This window comes from Monopterus albus, unplaced genomic scaffold (genome assembly GCF_001952655.1).
Source record: "Monopterus albus unplaced genomic scaffold, M_albus_1.0 scaffold66.1, whole genome shotgun sequence".
Taxonomy (NCBI): domain Eukaryota; kingdom Metazoa; phylum Chordata; class Actinopteri; order Synbranchiformes; family Synbranchidae; genus Monopterus; species Monopterus albus.
Genome location: NW_018127946.1, coordinates 899,868 through 914,120, shown reverse-complemented (window position 1 = coordinate 914,120; position 14,253 = coordinate 899,868). Strand labels below are relative to the sequence as shown.

The 14,253-nt window shown below is 40.6% G+C and overlaps 1 protein-coding gene across 1 annotated transcript in view; it reads right to left on the bottom strand.

Moving 5' to 3' along the window:
* The window catches only part of rnf220a (ring finger protein 220a), a 188,729-nt gene that overhangs the window by 32,195 nt on the left and 142,281 nt on the right, over positions 1 to 14,253 (bottom strand). Inside the window, 5 exon segments of the mRNA XM_020604525.1 lie at positions 534 to 663; positions 2,931 to 2,977; positions 6,117 to 6,159; positions 8,463 to 8,558; positions 12,034 to 12,082. Coding sequence (XP_020460181.1) covers positions 534 to 663; positions 2,931 to 2,977; positions 6,117 to 6,159; positions 8,463 to 8,558; positions 12,034 to 12,082 — 365 coding nt within the window.

Sequence of the window (14,253 nt, the reverse complement as noted above, 5' to 3'; positions counted from 1 at the left end):
AGTTTTATTTCAGACATTCCAAACATCTGCCTTTAAGTCCAGTGGTGTCTTCAGCAGAGTAACCTCTGCCATGTCAGGGCTCTAAGCCTTCAGAAAATTAGGGGAGCAGTCAAGTATTTAGGGGCACAGTTACTGCTTTAAAGAATTAACTTAAATGCATCTTTTGTAAATATTTTAAATTAAAAACATTTTTTGCTTTAATTTTCTGAAGGCTTAGAGCCCTGACATGGCAGAGGTTACTCCGCTGAAGACACCACTGGACTTAAAGGCAGATGTTTGGAATGTCTGAAATAAACCTACAGTAACTGAATCAAATTGGCGCGTTGTGAATTGGAACTGAATCGAGTCAGGAACTCAGTGGCGATTCCCAGCATTAATCATCACACAGCGTGCACACCAGCACTGACAACACTGCTGCTTCACAGGAGGACAGCAGACATCGTAAACAACCTAGCTCTCCAAAGGACCCGGTCGTTTGAGACAGAACCAGAATAATGTTGCATGATATGAGGTGTGTGTATGTGTGATTGTACCTCTGAAGCCTCCCTCCAGCAAAGCCGTAGCTCTGATCCTCTTCTGCCCTGCCCACTCATACTCCTCAAAGCCCCGCATGTTCTCTCCATCCATGTCTGCAGAGTCGTCGTCGCCTAATGTACCCTCACGCTGGCACAGAAAAACATGGACACATGTTGATAACATCAAAAACTAGGGTATACATTTACAAACTACTGAAGATAGACAGATTCAGCACTAAGGTGCATGTTTTTACTGTTTGAAGTAGTGGTGTGGTGAAAGGCAGGCCAGACCTCCATAGCACACCAGCTGGAGCTGTGATCAGGACCTGCACTGTTGGCATACTGAGGATATCCCAACTATGAAAATGTTTGTTTAAAAAGACACAGCTTATCTAAATTACATGTTCAAAGTCTGGGGGAATGTTTTCTCAACAGCTTTGTTTTGCTGTGCCTTATATTACATTAGAGTTGTGTGAAATATGATGGACACAATCACATTTTAGCCAACATGGAATGTAAACACAGCTCACATGGGATGGTACAGTGCAGGAACACTGAAAGCGTGCTAGTGGAAAAAAGGTATCAGTGTCATGAAGAGCAGTCAGTGAAGTGAGATGCAGGAGGAGTGGGGACAACTGGTCTGCCTGAGGAACAAAGCTATCTGCTCAACATCTACAGGAAAGTCACAGAGGGACAAAGACAAGTGGTAGCCAGCTGCAACAGGAAAGGCTGTTACTGGTTGCCAGTTAGATAAAAACAACAAAGATGGAAATTATTATTATTTTGTTTGTTTGAGCTACATCTACAGCAAGCAAAGTTAGACTGGCCCTAAACTACACACACTACAGATGTGACTGTTGTGCTCCTATAGGAGCTCCATGCCAGTGAATATGATGCAGCCATGTCATATGGGGCAAACCACAGATATCAACCTCTAACTTGAAATTACTCTTAACGCCAGCTTTACACTGGTAAGCTGTACAAATTTAGTGAATTATAAATGCAGCAACAGCTGCAAAGACAAGTAGGTGTGAAAGTTTAAAAAAACGTTTTATATAATATTACACTACAGTGTAATGTTTTGTGATGAATACTCTTAGACCATGCCTTAGACTCAGTGTCATGCATGGAATTAAAATATTCCTTTTGCCGTCAAATACGAACTCAACTCAGCGCTTATTAAGTGCCTAATCAGGAGGAAACAAATTTGGGTAAATAAAATGTTGCCACTAAGACTGATTCTGAAAAAGCTTAAAGGATAAGGCCAGTCACTTTCTATATTAACAGTATTTTTCAACACTCCACAAACAGAGATTAAAACCAACAACGATTTGCCTCTACTCATGGTTAATGTCTGTCAGTCCTGGAGATTATCTTATTTGTCTGTGCCATAGACCTCCACTGATGTTCAAAAACGAATAAAAGCACATCAGTGAAACACACTGCTGCACTGGGTGACATACACCGATCAGCCATAACATTATGACCACCTGCCTAACACTGATTACATAGGAGTCAATGTGGCAGTTGGTTGGCACTCGTGTCACTCTGAGCTCACTGTGCATCTTCTGTGAATCCATTTGCTTCCAGTTCTACTGTCAGGAAAAGCACAGCATGTCTGCATTGAAAAACAATTCAGTGAAAAACCTATGTAAAAGGAGTGAAAACTGTGGCCGTGAGGACGAGTTAGAGAGAATTTTTTAGACAAATTCAACAGCCTCACCACTCTAGCTGTGATATCAGTGTATTTCTTCATCAGCAAACCCCAGACCCAAGCATGAGGAGCTCAGGGAATGTAAACAAAGCAGAAAGCTGACTCCAACTTGTGCTAACTTCAGGAAATGATGTCCATTCAAAGACTTAAGGGCAACATAGCCAGGTCTGGGGTTTCGTAATGAAAAATGCATCACCCAGTGCAGAGGTGTGTTTCCCTGATGTGTTTTTAATTGTTTTTGAACAACAGAGAACAAGCTAAACCAGGACTGTCAGCTGGCAGACCTTAACCCTGAGTAGAGGCAATTCAATGTTAGTTTTAGTCTCTGTATGGAGACTGGTGAAAATACTATCTATATAGAAAATGACCAGCCTTATCCTTTAAGTTCACCTGAGTTTACACTGTGTTACCACTTCAATGTTAGGGTGTCTTTATAATTCAGTTATTCAAACTGTTATTCCCATATGATGTGAAAGCATTTCAAAGAAGCTGAAAACTACAGTTGCTATTGGTTGGTATCTTCACTATAGAGAGAGGTGACTGGACAGCATCTACAGGAAGAGAAGGGTAGATAGGCTGTCCAACTGGCAGTAGGCGGGGCTTAGGGACCCAGACTGTACTACCTGGATCAGGCACTGTTCCACATGTCTACTCATCTCCTCCTCGCTCCCAGCCAATGGGGCGTTGCACAGTGGACATACCTGCCCCCCCTCCTCAGGCTTCCTCCTCTTCATCTTCCCTATACGGGCTAGAAATGGGGGAGATATTCAAAAAGAGAGATGGATACATCTTTTAATGTCAGTTTAGTTTCAGTGTCTATAATCATTTAAATTGTGTTGAGAAGATGATATCACAGGTTTCAAGGCAAGAGAAAATGTCAAAAACACAGCAGGGCTATCTATGTATGTTAGATGAATGTTCCTTGATTAAATGTAATATGGCTCCTCAGTAGGTCTGCCCTTTATTGTCAAATCGTTCCAAGCACACAACAACTTGGTCCCTTAGGGCTGTACCTGACAATCTGTACAACCTGTACAATCTCAGTCCCCTTCCTGCTATCTACATCCATGCCACTCCTCTGTCCTCCTGTCAGACCTTAACCCCCCTCCACACACACACACACACACACACGCACGCACGCACGCATTTAATTAGAAATTTAACAGAGCAGAACAGCTGTCATTGCGCCCTAAGTCTCTGTCGTTTTTTCTTAACTGCAAATGGCGCGCAGGGACATTAATTTTTAGCTGGCTGGGAAAACAGAGGAGGCCAAGTGGGACAGTGGCAAGGGATGGAGGGAGAGGAGGACGAGGACATAAGGAAATATACATTAGGTACAGGGAGAGAAGATGAAGGTAGTAAGGCTGGGAGGTTTAAAAAGAGAACAGGCCTCCTCCTCACCGATTCTCCCCGATGCTAATGGAGGGGAGCACTGTTTAATAGAGAGGGCCACTAATTAGGTCCAGCAGGGATCTCTGCCCCCCTCCCACATGAGAAAGATCACTGGTTCCACATGAGCGCAGAGAGAAAGTAATGGGAGGGCAAAGTTTAAACTAAGTCTTTACTGGCTCTTATCATGAGGTCAGACTAAGAAACAATGAGTTGTCATTGTGCTCCATCAAGACTGCAAACACACAGCTTCTAATAACAGAGACAACAAGCAATGTGATAAGAGGCAGCTGTTAAAGGCATCAGAGACATCACTGTTTCCTGGTTTGAGCTATGAGAGCTCTCACTAAAGGTGGACTTAAAGGAACCTAATTCAAGATCAAAGCCAAAACCAACCTTCCCAGGTAAGCCAGGAAGATGTGATATATAGATGGCAATTGGAAAGTCAACTTTGCATGCTGTATGCATTTAAAATCCACCAGACACAAGCCTGCAACACATTTTAGATCCACACCTTTGAATAAATGTAGCTAGGGACTATAGTTAAGATAGACAGATAGGAACACTGACAATGGACATGTTACTGAAACGTGAGCTGCAGTCACTAAAGGGGAACCTCCACCAATAGTTTCTAATATAATGGCTCTATTTTGTTCAAGTGTTAGCAGTAAGCCATGATACCGAGTCAGCACACACAATATCAGGAACTTAAGCAAATAAACAACCAAACATTTTATTATTCACACCTGTGCTTCTCCTGCTGTCACATGTCCAAATGTCTTCACTGAAAAAGCCTAATGGCTGCAATGTTTAAGAAGACTCCAGTGATGCTTATTAAGGGTGTGGAGTAGTAGAGTAACCAAATGTTTCACTGGAAACACATGGAATAAAAATCGGTGTGTTCACTAATGTGTACCTACAAGGCACCGCACAGGTTAGCAGTATGTGCTAATTAGAAAGCTAGCCAGGAGCTCAGAAGCCTCAGCTAGAAAGCGTCTCCTATTAGCTTGGGTCCTGTTTCACAAAAGCACCTTAGAGCTTAGTCCCAGGTTGAGTCTCCCCTCAGGCATTACCGTTATATCTGAGTTTCAGAGCTAAACAACTGATTGTCGAAACCATAAATATCAGGTAATCTCCAAAAAAGCCAAAAGGTTGTTTAACAAAACTCACTGCTGTTCTGGGCACACTTCCAGAATCCTCAGAGAGTTGTCACCACCCGTCTTTTAGCCTAGCCCACATCCTAACTTATGTCTCTTTTTTGTAATCCAAACAAAGATAGGAGCTGTCAATGATAAATGCCCCAGCTCATGTGTATCAAGTGAACCCAAATTAAACATTTTACCATCAGTTATACTGATACAGATGCATGTTTCTTTTAATGTTATATTTTTATTCAATAAAATGTGTATAAATTGTACTTGTGTTGTACAAAAAAGCAAAGATGAAGACAGTCACAACTTGATAAACAGGTTAAAAAAATCTCCTTTCGATCAAATGGTTAAAGATTCTGAAAACACCTGTTTGTGACAGTGACAAGTGTTAACATGAATTAACTCAGAGCTTTGTAAGGAAGCAAGGAAAGAAGGAAAAGGCTATTTATATAGCACTTTTCTAAACCTGAGTTACAAAGTACTTAACAGGAGAGGAAATAATGATCATAAAAATAGTACCAATAAGAGTACACAATAAATAATCAGACAATCAATTACAGAAACAAAATACAACAATGAACAAAGTAACTTACACAGAGATACAGCATGGGTAATACAATAAAAGTAATAAGCTAACAAATGTCCTGGGGAGACCTGGACTTTGATGAGCTTAGTCTGCAGGAAAAGATGCTTTTTTCATATAATAAAACTAACGCTGTCTGTGGTGGACCAGGTATAAGCAGCAACCAGAACACACACTTAAAAGTCCCATTGCAAAATATTTGTTATCACCACAAACTACTTGTTGACACTGTGGCAACACAGCTCCTCTTTAGACTGAGCAACACAAACATTACAGCAGCCACAATCACTTGACATCATCACTAATGAATGACGAGTCAGTATAACATGTAAATAACAATATATTTAGGTGACAAACCACTTAATGAACTGCCATCGCACAGTCTCACCACATATCAGACCCACTTTTCTCCTAGGCCTTGAAACAAGTGATATCCTAATGTTAATCAGCCATTTGTGGTGACAATTAAAATGATAATTTATTTTATTTTCATTTCTTTTTGTAGTAATTTTATGTTGCAGTGCAGGAGACAGGCTACTGCTACAAATGTAATGAATTATGTTTTAAACATATTTTAACTTTTATTATGAAATTCAAGTACGTTTTGTACACTTTTCAAGAAACATCATAACCAAAAACAAGCCTGGCACCAGTAATAAACTCTGAATATTGACCCTGAAAGAATATCAATTTGTAGGGTCCATACAATGCATAGAAAGAAGCAATAATAAGTATAACTCAATTGAGACCATATGTGTACATACCATTCAATCTTGTTTGCCTGTTTGCCCGAACTCGTAAAAATGTCTGCAAGCAGAGGAGAAAAAGGACGGACAAAATATACATTAGACACTATGGCGATATTATGAAATGTTTACACATACAAATATAACTTTTCAGAGTGAGATTACTTTGGATTCTGAGAGGGACACTGTAAACAACCAAACCTACTTCTCTCTTGTTTTCCATCTCCTCCATGACTGTCAGGTTTCTGTCACAGCTCCTTCTACAGCCGTTAAAACTCACTGCTTCAAACTACCCTGATATGTTTCCAGATACTGTACATCGCTGCAAACTAAAGAATCTATCTATAATTTAATACGGATGGGACAGGATTGAAAGTGGCGCCCGTACAGACAAATACTATATATGTTCGACGCCATGTTGGCTTGTTTTGATCATGTGACGGCGCTGGAGACGGAAGTGTGGAAACGTCACTCGTCGTTCCGGATATCGGCCACTAGGGGGAAGCAGCGGGTCTCCTTTTCATGAATGGGTTTGGTGTTTTACATACATACTATAGCCAACTGGATGAGATGAAACTAAGTATGATAATTGGGCATTTTCTACTTGTTACTTTTAAAATGTAGCTTCTTCAGTTTTTTCACAAATTGTCAAATAAATGCAGCCTAATTGGAGCAAGAAGTACAATATTTCCCTCTGAAAAGCAATGTAGTGGAAGTATAACACTGTGCAAATATAGTACATGCAAAAGTAGCAAGTGAATGTAAATAGTTCCATTCCACCACTGGCGACTGTGGCACAAGATTAAATAATGATTTAATTAAATTGAAATTTTTCTAAGTGAATTTGTAAAGTTTGGGGTCTTGGTTCTTCAGGATGCCTTTGGTTAATTCCCCATATCATTAAAAATAGTGCTCTTACCATTAAAAGTATAAAACTATGAAATAAATTGAGTGAGGTCAGATTCATCTGCCCTTTTCAGCTTCTCTGTCCAGCAGAATGTATGACTCTGCTGGGATCCAAACCCAGGTGCCTGTATATCTTCAGCGGCATGCTCACTACAGCATCCCTAGTCACAGTTATGGATGCCCTGTCTTTGACATGGCAACGGCGAGTAGGCCATGGTTCAGTCCTCTCAGTGTCAGTTCATCGTCCATCAGTGAGAGCCATCAAGCAGCTGTGCCTCCTCCTTTGGTTCTAGCCCCCCAGTCATCACCTCACTCCTCCCTTTCTCTTCTTGCTACCAGCACTTGAGTTATAGGCCCACTTGTCGGACACTACTTGTCATACTGAATGGCTGTAGGTATGTCAGGTTTTTACAAGGGAGGAGATATAGAATAAAAGAGCACCGAGACTGACACACAGATTGTTAAAGGTGGTAAAAATAGTCACTACTGGCTTAATCATTTGTATAATATAAGGTGATTTCAGTAGTTTCACTTAATGAGGAAATCTTCTTTATTGCTATAAGGTATTTATGAGCTGTGTCATCTTGAAGATATGGATGTAATGTCTGCATGGACATAATAGTTCTTACTTTATGGTGCAAGGGGGTAAACTCACTTAACCCACAGATACACTGTGGACAGAAGAATTACCTGAACAAACTTTGATGAATGAGAATGAGAAAAGTAGTCAGGGTGGCTTTACAGACATCTGAGATATAAGAAGATTGGCCTGTCAGTCAGCTTTGCTGCTTTATATTGTCATATTGCTGAGCATATGCTTTGCATTTCACTTCATTTCTTTCTTTCTTTGACATTCAATTACAATGCAAATAGAACACTAGAATCCTAGGACACTTGAGTTTTGCCTAATGTACTGATTTCTCAACAGCAAAAATTGATAATGACAAAGTAATTAGGACTTTTATCTAGTCCTGCTGACCAAAAACCCTGTATATTACCTGTCTAGCCTTAAAGACTGCAGATCGTCATTTCACTAGGCTATAGTGTGGGATGATTTTTTAAAATTCATGTATTTGTTTATTATGGATGAACTTGATAATACCTTACAAGGTGTACATTCTACAACTGTAATGACTAATTTGTACCTATTATAGTCATCCCTTATCATTACTGAATCAATATCGTATTATCATATTATATGATATACAGTGCAGCATGTCATTATATGGAGCGGACTGACTGTGTTTTGATGTTATGTTAAAGATTACATTTCACATGAACCAATCAACTAAACAAAAAGGAGCTGGCGGAAATCAACAGCACATACTCTAAATTCTGGCTTTAAAGTTTAGATGGGGTGAGTGACCCTAATGACAAACAGGAAACAATGGTGTCATCCCAGAATGATTCAAGTTGTCTGTGTATGTGTGCATGCATGCTTGCCCATGTGTGAATGACCTGATATCTGTCGGAGTGGTGGGCATCTTCAGAGGACAGAGGCGAGACCACAGGAGACTCTCCCTCACGCTTGATGTGCACCGACAACAGCATCGACTAGATACAGAGGGCGAGAGCATACAATGCAGATGATCTTGTTAAATTATAATGTCTGGAGCAATGATCACACCTGCACCTGTCAGGTGCTGCATAGAAATAATCAATAACTCCAACAAGGCAAGATTAACACTGTGTCAGAAACAAATTTAGACCTCAGGAAAACATTTCTCTCTTCACTGCATGCAATGCCTGAGCTTGGCTTGAACATGGCCGCAAGCTCTCGTGGCTTTTTACAGTATTACAAAAGTCCGTAAACACTTGTTGTGCCAGAAAAAGTTTTGTTGCGCCCATTAAAAGTTAAATGTTTTAAGAAGGAACCATACTGTACAACTGCATATTGTAAACCTGCAACAAAACGAAAGGAAATGTATTTTATTTTATCTTATTTACCTTGTCATGTATATCAAATGAACAAATTGTCAACAAGGGAACAAAAGGGAAAATAATTTAATTCCCAAAATGTAATGTTTTTAATTACAACAAATTGACAATTAATTAATTAATTAATTAATTAAAAAGATGGGGAATCTTTATCTTTGGAGAATAACAGTGCTATTGCCACTGTGTCAGTGATGATGACTGTAAAATGCCTTCCACTGATTAGAGTTAATATCTATGGGATACTAATAGGAGTGAGGGAAGGACAGCGGAAAGAGAAGGAAGGGGAAACATCTAAAACGGAGGAGGGGAAGTGTCTGACATTACGGGACACTGCCTGTCCATAAATCTGTCTCACAACACTCTGCACACATGCTCCCGTTTTCTCTCTCAAATACACACACATATAAAATATCCTCTTCTAACCCACTGTGTGACAAAGACAATCCAGGGAATTCCTCAAGTGAACAAGAAGCAAGAAGATAAAGATGTGAAAGAAGAAGAAGAAGAAGAGGCAATATCACATTTTACAAGGCTTAGTCCTGACAGAGCTATAGCAATGTGTGTATGTGTGTGTGTGTACTTATGTTTCCATGTGTGCATATGCTGCTGTTTTTTTACAAGGCAGCTATGAAATATTTGTACCTACAGTCTTCTCCTATTAATCAAGTGGAAAGGGGCAGAGCAGAGGCTTAAGTGCTCGACAACAGTAATCTAATAATAATATGTGAGAAATGACCAACCTCCAGTGCTGCCACAGTAAATTGGACATTATGCATGGTGCTTTTATGCTATTGTGTATGGGTGTGTGTGTGTGTGTGTATGTGTGTGGTCTCTTCCCCCCTCTTTTACATAGGTTTACAAAGGTCAGGAATCATTTACCTGGGGGCGTTAAGGGAATATTCTTTTGTTTTATCATTGGAATATGACATTTAACGGTATTCTATGAAGAGATTATAAATGAAGGTCTTCCACTGAAATTGTGGTCTTTATAACCAACCATTTAAATTCCGGTGAATCCTGGGATTTAAACCTCATTGTACAGAATTTATAGCATTAAATTTGTCAGTGACACTGTAAAAAAGTGTGTTTTGTGAATTTGCACACACATTTAAATCTGTGCTTTGTAAGTCAATAGTAAACACAGAGCAAAGCAAAAAGGGAAAGTATGTGTCTAAATTATTTCATGCATGTGAAATGGTGTAGTATCCAGCATGGATGTGTGTATGTGTATCTCCAAGAGTGTGTGGCCCTGCAGATATCACGTTTTTCCTTTAACCCAAGCACCTTCACTTCACATGTGGGCTGAACACCCTGTAAGAAGGTACGCTGGAGTTAAGCTCCTGTCTACTAGGGGTGGGCGGTGCATTCTGGGTAGGAGACCACAATAGCAGGCCCATGTGCTTCAGGCTGCTCCTCTCCATTCTCCATGGCCCACTGCTGAATACTAAAGAATAGCTGTGAGATGCGCAGTCACGGCCGGAGACGAAGGCCAGCAATCACCCCTCAACCCTACTGTGTCTGTCATTCTCAAGTACAAGCCCACCCACAGCGCTGAGTGCTGCTCTAAGCCCTAGGTCAGCACCCTATGGTGTGTAGCAATGAAAATGGATCTCTTGAAATATTCTGGAGCTTGTTATGCTTGCGTTCATGTGCACATCAGACGCTCTTTGTCGGCATTAGGGCATCTGATTTTCACATAGCCTGTTGTTAGAAATGAAAACAAAGATGGAAATAACGAAGTGTCTGAGGTCTTCGTGAGTCCTTCCAGGAAACATTGGCCTTGGTTTTATTAATACTGAAAGTGAATGAAAGAGTAGAGTTATTGTGTGGCCTATTCAATTGCATATTTTCAGTCATGTTGGGCACAGTCACGGCATTAAAATGTTGTCATGCTGTATATCATACCATCTGAGCTCTTCATTTCACACACTTTAGTTCTTGGCTTAGTCAAATATTCAGGTGATACTACTATGGTAGGGCTGTTGAGTGATAATGCAGGGGCTGGAGCGCCTAACTGTATTATCAACTGCTTTATAAAGCTCTCAAAGTAAAGATGTTCATATTTAAGGAACTTTGTTTCTGTATCAGTGATAGTTTTCACAAATATTCCAAACAGAATAATACACTTATTCATGTACTTAGCAGTTCATGTTACTATCTAAAGTTATTCTGTTGTACTTGCACGTTACACCAGGTAGCATCCATTTTATTGATAAAGGTCAAAGCCACAAATATGTACCAGAGGTTTTTACAGTCTGACACACTTAATGACACACTCTATAAAAACATGAATTGGGATCTGAAAGACAAAAAAAAGAAAAACTCTGTAGGAGAAAGACAAACATGTGCACGTTGGGCTATGGGGGAAAAAAATGAACAATCTGACATCAGATTGAATTTAGAAAATGCTAAATCCCAAAATCTGGCAGTTCTGAAGTGACAATAAGTAGTCTTGAGACAAGTTGGTTTCCATCATAAAACCATCCCACCGTCACAGACTTTTCTTTTAAATTTGCTAACTGGAGAACATGTTAAGGATGTAGAAAGGTCTTCTTCTCTCGTACTGTAAAGAAAAGGCTTCAGTCTGGCAGTTAGTGATGTGTTCAGATGAGTTAGTGGAGCCTGACAATATAAGGGACTGTCACTTGATGGAATCATGAATCTGTCCTCCTCCAATTTGACGTTATCTGTCTTTTGACTTGTCTTTTTCCCTCTCTGTCTGTGTGCATCTCTCTGTCTCTGTAACTGGAACAATCACAGTACAGTGCCTCTTGGCCCTGCTGCCTGTTGAGCGACGGGAGACTGGTACTTCGTTGTCTCTATAAGACAGAGGCCCACAGTACAGCTGATTTTACCAGCTCTGATATAGTGACAGGAAAGAATTACACTGCATATAATTAAAAACTTGTGCTAAGGTTTATCATCTTCTTTGTTTCATTTCCCGACTGAAGTACCCCCCCCCCAAAAAAAACTTTAAGATATGGACAGAGAAAATTAGATGTACTGTAAGACAGTTTTGTTTTGTGCCTGAATGACAAGTTATCATTACATGTCACATATTAATGGATTCTGCATTAGAAGCTTATCTCACCTTGGGGGTTCCTGGAGTAGCTGCTCCATCCTTGGTTAAAGGGTTCTTACTGCAGAGAGAGAGAAAATGAACAGAATGTAGTGAGTTTATATCATATGATGCAGCTCAGAGTTGAATCGGGTTACATATCTTATGACTTGTGCTCTATCTCTCAAATGCAGCCTGTATTTCTAAAGTGTTTGGTACAGTAGGTGTTTTCCAGATCCCTAACACTAGGTTCTTTTAGTTATTTTTATGGGCTAAATGTTGACTAACATGTCACATTCTATTTGCAACTTGTTCACACATTTATTCACTTTCATCCATCAATCTTCCAAATCATTTTCATCCTTTATCCATCTATCTCTTCTCTGCTGACAACTGAGCAGACTAGCTGTAATTTTTGTTTGACTGAGGCAGTTGATCTCTCACACACACACATTTACCACATACACACAGCAAACTGCAGTGGCAGAAGCTGGAACTAACTGATTTTGCAGTGATTTGATTTGTCAGTGTAGTCGGCCGGGGCTCACTTTGACTCTGAAATATGTGGAGGACAGTCAGCTGGCTTGTAAACTTTAGGTGTGCACCGAGAGAAAGGGGAAGAGAGGGCATTTTAAGATTATAGAAAGACATCTTCCAGCAGCTGTGATGGACGCGTAGGTGCATGAGTTTGTGTAACATTTTAGAGATGAATTATGCAAAGTCAAACATTATTAGGTAGTTTCTCCTTGGGCTGCTGTTCTGTTAACCAGTGAGCCCACCTAACTTCATTTCTGACACTTCTCCTGTCTGATTTTTTGTTTACTCTCTCAATTAGTCCTTTTCTTTTGTCTCTTTTATTTTCGTTCTCTTTTCCCACTGCACTCTCTCTCTCTTTGTCTTTGTCTTTCCCCCCATAGGTTTCCCTCCCCTGGTGCCTCTGCATTGCTTTTTTTCCTCTTTCACTGACTTTCACCCAAACACACAGCTACATTTCTCAGCACCTTTTGAAGTGATGCATCAAGCCTGACACTGACAAAGCGAGACAGGGTTGTCATGTTTGCTTTGAGATGCTGTTAGCACTCCAGACCCTCTCGGACACACACAAACACACACAGACTGACAGAAAGACAGTGGCAAACTGCTGACAGAAGGCTGCCTGAAAGTGAATTGAGCATGACCTCTAATCTGTCAGCATGCCCTGGCAGACAAGTTAGTCATCCCAAGCATACTTGATTGTATACATTTATGTGTATCCCTGTTAAGCACAGAGTGACTCATTTATATACATTTTAAAGGAAAAGAAAAGAGAAGGTTTTGGATTTTGACAATAACTGGCATAGGCATATGTAGCCTAGTACCAGGGGATAATACTTGAAGACTTGGAAAATATATTTTGTAACAAATTTTTGAGAAACTAATTCAGAAAAAGAGCTATAGCCTCTTGAGCTGTTAAGAGAATTAGCTGGAAATATAATTGTCATTATTTCTCATTGCAGCACTGATGAGACTGACACCATTTTCTTCTTTGTGCATGGTGAACATCTGCAAAAACCAGTCATTACTGTGTCTGTGCATATCCATCTATATACTGTCTTGCTGCTGTGTGTGAGTGCTTGTCTTGGTGTGGGTGTGTGAAAGCCGAACAACGGGCCTCACCTCCGCCAACAAAGAGAATAAACATGGGTGACACAGTCAAGCTGCCGTGTAATGCAGGAGAATAAGCCCCCCCACCCCACCCCATACCTCTCTTAGCCTTTTTCTGTCTCTGTCATCTCTCTCTCCTTCTCCTTCTGTGTCTCTCTTTTATTCATTACCTGAACCACTGCAGGGGTATCAACAATAACCGCCACCTCTACCTGCTTGTTGACAGTGTCAAACAGCGACAAGAGAAGGAGGGAGAGGAGGAGACGATGAAGAGAGAGCGAGAGACGATGGCAGTCGCATGCCTGCTGTGATGGGAGAAAATTGCCACAATGACAGAGGGGGCGACAGAGAGCTGAAAGGAGAGGGAAGGGGGGGGTGAAAGAAGATGAAATATACAGTGGAGAGAGATGTGGTGAGGGAAGAAGAGCAGGCAACATAAAGAGACAGATCGGGTGAGGGAAAGATGAAAGAGGCCAGAAAATGGGAGAAAGAAAGAGAGGGAGTGATGGGAGAGTTGGTGGGCTGCTGGCTCTTCTCGCAGCTTCACACATCTATTTGCCTGGTTCTATGAATTTTTGATGGTGGGGGTTATGGGGATGGAAATTCCTG